This window comes from Sturnus vulgaris, unplaced genomic scaffold (genome assembly GCF_052056855.1).
Source record: "Sturnus vulgaris isolate bStuVul1 unplaced genomic scaffold, bStuVul1.hap1 Scaffold_155, whole genome shotgun sequence".
In the NCBI taxonomy this organism is placed as follows: domain Eukaryota; kingdom Metazoa; phylum Chordata; class Aves; order Passeriformes; family Sturnidae; genus Sturnus; species Sturnus vulgaris.
This window is the reverse complement of record NW_028276072.1, coordinates 2,037,530-2,047,409: the sequence shown is the minus strand read 5'-3', so window position 1 is coordinate 2,047,409 and position 9,880 is coordinate 2,037,530. Positions and strand designations below refer to the sequence as shown.

Here is a 9,880-nt window from a genome sequence, read left to right as displayed (position 1 = left end):
CTTTGTTTGCTAGCTCGTTTCTTTTTTCCAATTCTGAGCTCATTTTTTGGTGTGCTTTAATGTGCATAACTGCTATTTGCTCAGGGAGCTGAACTGCTTTTAGTAGCCACAATATTTCTTTCACGTGTTTGATACTTTTCTTCTGTGAGTTTAACAGTCTTTTCTTTTTCCAGATGGCTCCATGTGCATGTATAACTCTAAATGTGTATCTTGAGTCTGTATAAATATATATATATTTCTTGTGATCTTTAGGGCGCGAGTTAAAGCAATTATTTCAGCTTTTTGTGCAGAGGTATTTATTGATGTCTCGGTTTTAAAGACAGGTATTTGCTAAGCAAATGCGAGAACCCCTTTCCTGAGATGCAGAATGCAACTCCCTCCCTTTTAATTATTTCAGTTTTAAATCAGAGGCCTTCAGGCAGGAGATGTGGGGATAGGAATAACAGTTCTTTACTGGTATCTAACAAGGCAGAAAACAACAACAGCTATAAAAACTAACAACAGAACAGAACAGTCTAGCTCAGCTCCAGTCCCTTTTGGCCACAGGCCGTCTCCCTGCGCTCAGTTCCCGGTGCTGGGGGCAGGGCAGGTCCTGCACAGTTGAAGAGGGCTGGGTGATGGCGGGGGCCCAGGGGTGAGAGGGATGGGGAGGCGACTCCCCCTCACGGTGTCGGTCGTGGTGCTCGGCAGAGTGTCCGGAGGTAGGAGGATGAGGTGGGAGAGGAGCAGAGCGGTGTTTGATAGCAGGGAGTGTGGATCTCAGTGCTGGGATGGCAGGGGAGATGCCAGATCAGAGCCCGGGCCGTCCTCCCACTCCACGAGCCAAGCGAGAGAGCGAGAGCCCCCCCAGACCCCTGTCCCACCTTTCCTTTTCCGGTGTCCCCCTATCCCCCACCCCCTGCGAGAGAAAACTATTGCTACTAAGGTGTAGCCACAAATACTTAGCATAACAATGGGAAAAATTCCACAGAAAGAAAAGGGAACAATTCAACCACAAACACCCCCAGACATCTTTCTTGAGTTCCCCAGCCTCTGGCCTGTGTCTCCTCATCGCTCTCTGTAGACTCTCCATGAGGTCACCCCATCCACGACATTTCCCCATCAAACCCATACCTCCCGTCCCCCCGTTCCTCCACGCCAGGTGCCAGCCCCGTTTGTGTCCCTGCAGTGCCCGTGGCCAATGCCACCATCACCCCTGGTCCCCCGGCACTCCAGGTGCATGCAGGTGACCCCGTGACCCTGCGCTGCTCAGTGCAGGTGGGCTCAGCCCCTGTCACCTTCACCTGGCTGCACGATGGGCAGGACGTGGCCCGGGGTCCCCTCCTGGATCTTGGGGACGTCGATGTGGGACATTCAGGCACCTACCAGTGCGTGGCCACCAACCAGCTGGGACAGGACGGGCACGGCGTGTTCCGGGCACTCAGCCCAGAGCTGGCCCTGGAGGTGACACCCTGGGGACATGGAGGCACAGGTGGGGTCACTCGGGGTTCCTATGTGGGTCTGCAATCCCTTGATCATAGATGACCCAGGTTCACCCCCTGCTGTGTCCTTGGCAGTGACACAAATGGAACAGGGCACAGGAGGGGAGCTCATGAGGTCACTGGGATTGCAGAACCTCTGGGGTGACCCCGGGGACCCCAGTGTGTCCCTCTCTATTTCCTGCAGAGGCTGCATGGGTGGTTGGGTCCCTCTTGTTCCTGGTGCTGCTCATGGGTATCATTGTGGCCTTTCACTGGTGGATCCACATGGGTGGAATGGAGGGAATTGAGGGTCTGGTGGAGGTTCAGGATTCCCGGAGGTGGATGGGGAATCAAAGTCACCCCTTCATTTTTCTTTTGCAGATGCCAGGAAACACCAGGAAAGGTGAGTGCAGGCTTTGACCATGATTTGTGTTTTCCCCAAATCTCCAGGACCTCCCATCCTCTTCCACACATCCCCTTATTCCCACGGAGCCCCCATGGTGGAGGATCCTCAGGTGACCTCCGTGGAGCTGCAGGGGCCACATGGGCAACGGTGGGAACCCCGTGACATCTGTGACATTCTACAACAAAAGTTGTGACCCTCGGGGAAGTGGGAGGCACTGGAGTGATGGGAAGGCCCCATAGTGGGGGCAGAGATTGGGCAGCACCCAGGGCCCCTGGGCTGGGGGAAACTGAGCCCGCAGTGACCTCGGCTGGGGGTACTGAGAGCTGTGGGGAGAATTTGGAGGGTCTTGGTTGGGCTCCAGGGGGATCACTGGGTGGGTTTTCAGGAATATTGGTGTGGCACTGGGAGCTCCTGGAGGGTTTTGGGAACTCTTGGAGGGTCATGCAGGGATGTTGGGGGATCTTTCTGGGGTCCTGGGGGAGTTTGAGAGGTGCCCCTACCTGCCAGGCTTCGAGTTTTGTTGCTCAGAGGGTCGGGGGCACGGGGGGCAATGGGGGCACTGTGGTGGTGCAGAAGTTCTGGGGAATTCAGGGGTGCTTGAAATGTCTGGGGGCAATCAGGGGTACAGTGGGAATCGGGGTGCAGTGGGAATTTTTGTATCCCATGGGTTGTTGGAGCTGCCAAGGTCCCAGGAAGGGTCAGGGGTCCCGGGGTCCCCATTTGTCACTCCCTCCCATTTTCCTTGCAGCTGCCAGGAAGCCCCAGCACAGGTGAGTGGGAGGGTCTGGCCAGGACTCCCCTTTTCCCCCCCCGTCCCAGACTCCACCCAGAACCCCAGTTATCCCCATAGGACCCCCTGGAGGAGGGGGCAGTGATGGACCCCAATGCTGTGGGCACTGAGTGGGCAGGGGGTGAGTATGGGGGGGTACATGGGCACGTCACCCACGGGTGTCACCCCCACCCAGGTCTCCAACCCTGGAGTCTCTCTCAGGTCCCTGCCCAGCACATCCCCCAGGTGACCCACACAGAGCTGCTGGGACCCCAAGGACGACAGCAGGACCCCGGTGACATCTACGAGAACGTGCTGTGACACTGGGGACACTGGGGGCTCCTTTCCTAGGGCACCCCCCCTTTGGCATCCCCCAGGCTCCCATGGGTGCCCACCCTGACCAGGAGGTGGCCACGAGTGGTGGGTCCCATCTGGGGCTGCCAGAGCTCCACGTTCCAGTGCTCCCAGTGCTCCCAGTATCTCCAGGGGCTCCCCATTCCCTCCCCCAGTGCCAGGGGGCACAGGACCCTTGTCCCTCTCATTGGACACGAAATGCAGCTTTAGGATTAAACTGGGAGAAATGGTTTTGGTTTGTTCAGCTCTGCCTGCTCAGCTCGGGCCGAGGAGGGTCCCGGTCAGGTTGAGCAGATCCTTGTGGGATTTGCAGCAGTTTTGGGGCTCTCTCAGTCCCTTGGGCACAGGGACCAAATGATCAATTGCTGCATTTCCGGACTGGTTCCCTCGCAGCTGCCCCCGCAGGGGGGGGGGTTTCCAGCCAGCCCTGCTCTGAAAACCATCAAAGGCCCTGGCAGAGCCACTGCTGGGGCTCACACCGGGTTTTGTGCTTTTTGCAGGGCTGAGCAAACCACGGCCACGCCTTTTTCCCCCACAGAATTCTCACCTTTGCAGCAGCTCGAGAGCTGCGAGAATCAAAGCCAAGGGGGCAGGGGGAGCCTCAGGTCCTGGCTGCCACCTGGGGCTGGCCAGAGCAGGGCTGGCCAATGCCCATCCCTATGCCCTGGGCTGGGCCAAGGCTGGGCCCCACACTTGGATGGCCACTGGCTTCAAGGAGGAGCAGTTTGGGAGCTCCTTCCTGCCTGGGGCTCCATTCCCAAGCTGCTCTTGCCGGGTCAGATCCTGCGGGGGTCAAGTGAAAATGGAGATGTCTGGAACAGAATTTCTCCCAAAACCCAATAAACCCAAAGCTCCTAAGCCCTCAGGACAGAAATGTCATGCAGGGGATTTTGGGGAGCAGGAGAGGGAGGGGGAAGCCCCCCAAGAGCATCACAAGTGTTCCATGTGTAGGGTCTCATCCATCTCCTGGTTGCCAGCACTGAGACCCTGCAGGGGTTTTGGGTATGAGGGTGGGCTTTGGGTTTTTTTGGGGTGTCTGTGCCCTCCCTGACTGGCACCAGGCCATGTCCTTCCCTCCCCACTCATCCCTGCTGGGGTTTTTCCCCCACAGAATGATCTTGGTGGGCTGTGGGATGGGGCCGAGGTGCTGCACCTGTGAGGGTTCCCAAATGGGGATTGAGGGCTCCCAGATGGGTGGGGGCAGCCAATGAGGGGGTGTAGAGTGGCCGGGTCACACCCCAAACTGGGGCACCCCAGAGGTCACAGAGGTCACAGTGCCCCACTGAGGACAGAGGGGGCTGGCAGGGCCCCCCGTGCCCTACCCTGGACAGGGACTTCCTCAGGGAATGTGTCCAGGAACCCTGCCCAGAACCACCATCCCCCAGGACAGGATCTCCCCTGCTGGGATGTGTCACCACTGGAACAAAATCTGCCCAGAACGTGTCACCCCCAGAACAAGATCCCCTCAGGACAGGAACCCCTGGATGTGCCCCCCCAGGACAGAACTCCCCCCTGTGTGACTCTCAGCACAAACAGCCTCTTCCTTCTGCTGCAGGAGAGAGAAAGTGAAAGTGTTGGGGAGCACAGCTGGACACCCCCATCCCCCACAGCCTCCCCACCCCTCCCTGGAGACCCCTCACCCCCTTTTCTCCCTCCCTGGATTCCCCCCCAACCCATTCTCTGCCCAGCTGCTCCCCAGGATTTCTGAGCCAAGAACTGGGAGTGGTGGGGAATGGCACAAAAGTGAAGAAAATAAGGAAACCAGAGAAATAAAGAGAGGAAAAAGTCAAGCGTGGGGAGGGCACAGAAGCAGAGCTGCTCAGGACCCCCATGTGATGCCTGCCCAGGAAACACTCCAGGGGGGCAACGTTGGGCCCTGGGTCACCCCAAAATCTGAGGCACCCAGGGTAGGAGTGGTGACCCATGGGGCCTACCCAGGCAGTGCCCATCCCTGGCACTCCCATTCCCCTGAGAACCCAACCATGGGACAACCATTCCTTCTGTCCCCTCTTCCCTGGGACCCCCATGCCATGACTGCCACTCCCCAGGATCTCCATTCCCAAGGACCCTCATCCTGGTAGCTCCAGCCCCTGGGACCCCTCCCTTCCCTTGGGGACCAAGATTCCCCCAGGACTCCCATTCCCCTGACACCCCAATCCCTGGGGTCCATCCCATGATCACAAATCCCTGAAGGCCACGTTGTTCTGGGATTCTCATCCCTGAGTTTGAATCCACCCAACCCTTGGGACCCCCATTCCCATCCCTGGAACTCCAGTCCCCTGGACACCCATTCTTGGCTCCCTGCACCGCCTCAGCCTCCAAATTCCGGCAACATCCTGTCCCACCATGTCCCACCATCACCCCCATGTCCTACAAGGTCCCCACCCTGCCCCCATCCTGTCCCACCCTGCCCCCACCGAGGGCCACCTACACATGGGGACGAGAGCTGACCTCGCTTCCTGTCCCTTCATCCGAAGAGCCGCCAGCCAGGGGACAGGGGACAGCCACAGCAGTGAGTGACAGCCAGTGCCCATGGCCGGGGACACCGGGATGGCCGGGAAGGTGGCTCTGCTCCTGTGGGGTGAGTGCCCCGGGCACGGGCCTGATGACCCTGGGGACGGGCCCTGGTGAGGCAGAGAGGGGTGGGGAGGGGGCACAGGGGGGCTGCGGGGTCCCCTGAGGTCCCCAAGGCCAGCAGAGCCAGTGGGGGACAGAGCCAGTGGCTCCTCAGTGTGACCGGGGTTTTGGGGTGGCCCTGGGAACAGGAAAAGGGGAACTGGGATGTGGGAGAGGGATGTGGAGACAGGGATGGGGGACAGAGTTTCAGGGGACAGGGATGTCAGGTTTGGCTCCACGGGGCTGGGGCAGCTGTGGGGACAGGGACAAGGGGAGAAGCACCACGGGGATGTGGCCGTGGGGCTGGCGGGGGTGAGCTGTGCCAGCACGGGCTGGCCGTGGTGTCCCTGTCCCCGAGGCGTCCGTGCCACCCGGACGTGTGACACAGAGCTGTCCCCTGGGAGCCTCTCCAGACCTGTTGGGGACCGTGCCCGGGCATTTTCCCACAAGAAGCCGTGTCCCCACGGGGACAGCTCGGGGACAGCCTCACACCCTGTCCCCACGGAGCCAATTCCACCTTGCCCTGTCCCTTCTCCCTTCCAGCCCAGACCCTCAGCCTCGCTGGTGAGTCCTCGGGGGATGCCATTCCCCCACCCCGCTGTCCCCAGCCCCTTGGTGGCCCTGGCAGGCTGGTGTCCCCTGTCCCCCGCAGGTGCCCAGACCCCCCAGCTCCTGGTGGAGCCCCCCTGGACGCCGGCGGTGCTGTGGGACCGGGTGACACTGACCTGCCAGGGCTCGGGGACCGCCCGTGCCACCACCTGGTACAAGGACGGGCGGCGCTGGGGGCAGGAGGGACGTGACCGCTTCCCTGTCACCGAGAGTGGCACCTACCAGTGTCAGAGACCCGGCAGTGGGCTCAGCCCCCCCGTCATGGTGTCAAATGGTGAGGGGGGATCTGAAATGCTCAGGGTGGCTCCCTGATAACTCTGGGTGGGCTCCACTCCGTGGGTGGCCTCACAACCCTCGTGTGACAGGCGAGAGCCTGTCCCCTGCACACAGGGACATCCCAGTGCATCCCAGTGCATCCCAGTGCATCCCAGTGCACCCCAGTGTGGTGGGACTCCCGTGGTGACAGCTGTGCCACGGGGCTGCTCCTGGTGTCCCTGGGACCCTCCTGCGCAGTGGACACTCCAGCCAGATGTCCCCGGTGCCGTGGGCACCCACTTTGGACCTGTCTCGGGCTCCTCAGTGACACGGGACCCTCCTGTCCCACAGACCCGCTGGTGCTGCAGGTGCCAGCACGGGCGCTGCTGGAGGGGGACAAGGTGACACTACGCTGCCGGGGCTGGCAGGACAACCCTGTCACCAGGGTGCGATTTTACAAGGACGGGAAGGATCTAGGGGGGTCCCTCAGGGGCACCAAGCTGTCCCTGCCCCCCCTGAAGCTGCACAACAGCGGCCGCTACCGCTGCGAGGGCTTGGTGGCCTCAGGAATGACACTGTCAGCACCGGTGACAGTGACAGTGCACGGTGAGCACTCCCACGGCTGGAACTCCGATATCCTGACACCCCCAAAGCCACTTCTCAGTGCAATCAGAGTCACAGTCGCCACCCCCATCTCCTTCCCAGAGCTCGTGCCGGTGCTGGAGGGTCCCCCCGAGCTCACCGAGGGGTCCCCCCTCAATCTCAGCTGCCTCAGCACCCCCAGCCCCCTGCGGCCCCGAGCCCCCCTCCTGTACAGCTTTTACCGGGACGAGCAGATGCTGCAGGGCCCGCACGGCTCCCCGCAGCTCCTGGTGCCCGCCGTGGGGGTCTCCCACTCGGGGAATTACAGGTGCGAGGTGCTCTCCGAGGGGGGGGCCGTGCGGAAGAGCAGCGCCCGGCTCGGCGTCACGGTGCGCAGTGAGTGCGGGGATGGGCACGGGGAGCCCCCACCGCCCTCCCAGATCTCCCATCCCTGCTCAATCCTCTGCGAGCCCCCCCTCCTTCCCAGCTCTCTCCCTGGGTCCCCCCCTTGCCCATTGCATCCCTCCCAGATCCCCTTACCCATCCCTGGGTTCCTCTCTCCCTCTCTGAGGCCCTTCAATTGTCCACAGGTCCCTCCATCCCTGTCTGGGTCCCTAAACCGTTCCCTGTGGTTCCCCTCAACCCTCTCCATGTGTCCCCTCGCTGAATCTCCCATCCTTCCACCCCTTTCCAAGCCTCACTCCGTCTCTGTGACCCCTTCTTCCTCACTGGGATCCCCCCAGCCCTCTCTGATCCTCCCTCTCCATGAGTCCCTCACTGCTCCCTGCTGTCCCCCACTCGTCCCATGTCCCCAGTCCCTCCTGTGTCCTCCCCACAGGGGTCCCGCTCTCTGGTGTGTCCCTGTCGGTGCAGCCCCCCGGGGGACAGGTGGCACTGGGGGACCACCTGGTGCTGAGCTGCGCAGTGGCCATGGGGACAGGTCCCCTGTCCTTCTCCTGGCTCCGGGAGGGTTCGCAGGCACCACTGGGCACCGGTCCCCGCCTGGAGCTGCGGCACGTTGGGGACAATGACAGTGGCCACTACAAGTGCCGGGCCAGCAACAGGGACAGCGTGGCTGAGAGCCCCACTCTGAACGTCACTGTCGTGGGTGAGTGGAACCCTTGGGCTGGGGGTGACCCCACCCACAGCATCCCCAATTCCACACATCCCAAATTCCACCTCACCCCCCCCACACCAGCCCCAGCCCAGCTCACAGTGCCAGCCCTGGTGTCACAGACCAGCGAACAGGGACCCTCTGGCTCCAGGGATCCCCACCCAGGACATCCAAGCCATGCATCCCTAAGCCCAGCTGTCACATTCCCCACTGCACATCATGTCACATTCACCCTACTGAGCGTGACCCTCCCAGGGCACTGAGACCCTTGGCATTGGGGTGATGCCCCCGTTGATGTTCCTCATGGCACCCATCACATCCCACCCACGCCATTCTGTGCCCCCCACCAGGTGACAGCCATCCCCACCCTTGGACACGGCATCCCTCATCCCACCTTCCCCTCACCCTCATCTCATCTTCATCCCCCACTCCTCATCCATCACATGCTCTCCTCCCACACCTCATGATGACCCCCAGCACCATGGGGTCACTGTCCTGGGTGAAGGAGACCCTCTGTATCCAGGAGTCACCATGCAGACTCCCTCATCCCCCCTCACCAGGTGCCAGAACCTGTCCCCGGCCTCAGCCCTGTTTGTGTCCCCGCAGTGCCCGTGGCCAATGCCACCATCGCCCCTGGTCCCCCGGCACTCCAGGTGCATGCAGGTGACTCTGTGACCCTGAACTGCTCGGTGCAGGTGGGCTCAGGCCCTGTCACCTTCACCTGGCTGCACGATGGGCAGGAAGTGGGCCGGGGTCCCCTCCTGGATCTTGGGGACATCGATGTGGGACATTCGGGCACCTACCAGTGCGTGGCCACCAACCAGCTGGGACAGGACGGGCACCGCGTGTTCCAGGCACTCAGCCCAGAGCTGGCCCTGGAGGTGACACCACAGGGAACCACTGGACACTGGAATAGAGGTGGGATCACACGGGGTCACTGGGATTGCAGGACCCCTGGAGTGACAGGTGACCCCGATTTGTCCCTTCTGTCCCCAGCAGTGGCCGCAGGCATTGGCGGGTCCCTCCTCTTCCTGGTCCTGCTCCTGGGTGTAGCTGTGCACTGGCATCGGTGGAACAACATGGGTGGGTGAAAATGGGGACCATGGGGACCCTGGGGAGCTGGGGGACCACCTGCCTGTTGGGGTGATGGGGTGGCACCCAGAGCCTCTGACTTGGCAATGATGGCTCAGGACCTTTGGTCAGGGTCCTGAAGGATTTGGGGTGGTGTTGGAGGGACTTGCAGGGATTTTGGGGGTTCTTTCAGTGATCCTGGGGGAATGTGGAGGCTACCCCATACCTGGCAGGCTTGAGCTTCAGGGGGCTCTGGGGGTCCAGAGAACAGAGCAGGGGTTCTGGAGGGCATCAGGGATGCTCAGGGGTCCTGGAGGATATTGAGGGTGTAGTCGGATTTCAGGATTGCTGAGAAGGGTCAGGACCCTGGGGACCCCACAGTTATCCCTCCCCTCTTTCCTTTGCAGCTGCCAGGAAGCAGCAGGAAAGGTGAGTAGGGGGCTCAAACCACACTCTCGTCTTTGACCCCAACCCCCAAGACTTCCCATTCCCTCCCACACATCCCCTTGATTCCCTCAGGGCGCCCCCGGAGCCCCCGGCCCTCCCAGAGGAGGGGGAGGTGCTGTACACCCACGTCATGATCACCAAGCAGACGGGGGGTGAGTCCGGGCTGGGGCACATGCAGAGGGACACGTCACCCATGA

The 9,880-nt window shown here is 61.4% G+C and overlaps 1 protein-coding gene across 1 annotated transcript; it reads left to right on the top strand.

Moving 5' to 3' along the window:
- The first annotated feature begins 1,957 nt into the window (after positions 1 to 1,957).
- Positions 1,958 to 9,256, top strand: LOC148219329 (Fc receptor-like protein 4). Its single transcript, XM_088157728.1, has 7 exons — positions 1,958 to 1,975; positions 2,717 to 2,777; positions 6,258 to 6,488; positions 6,821 to 7,075; positions 7,175 to 7,447; positions 7,890 to 8,159; positions 9,219 to 9,256. Exons 1-7 carry the CDS (start codon positions 1,958 to 1,960, stop codon positions 9,254 to 9,256), a joined length of 1,146 nt encoding a protein of 381 aa, XP_088013854.1.
- Positions 9,257 to 9,880: the final 624 nt, after the last annotated feature.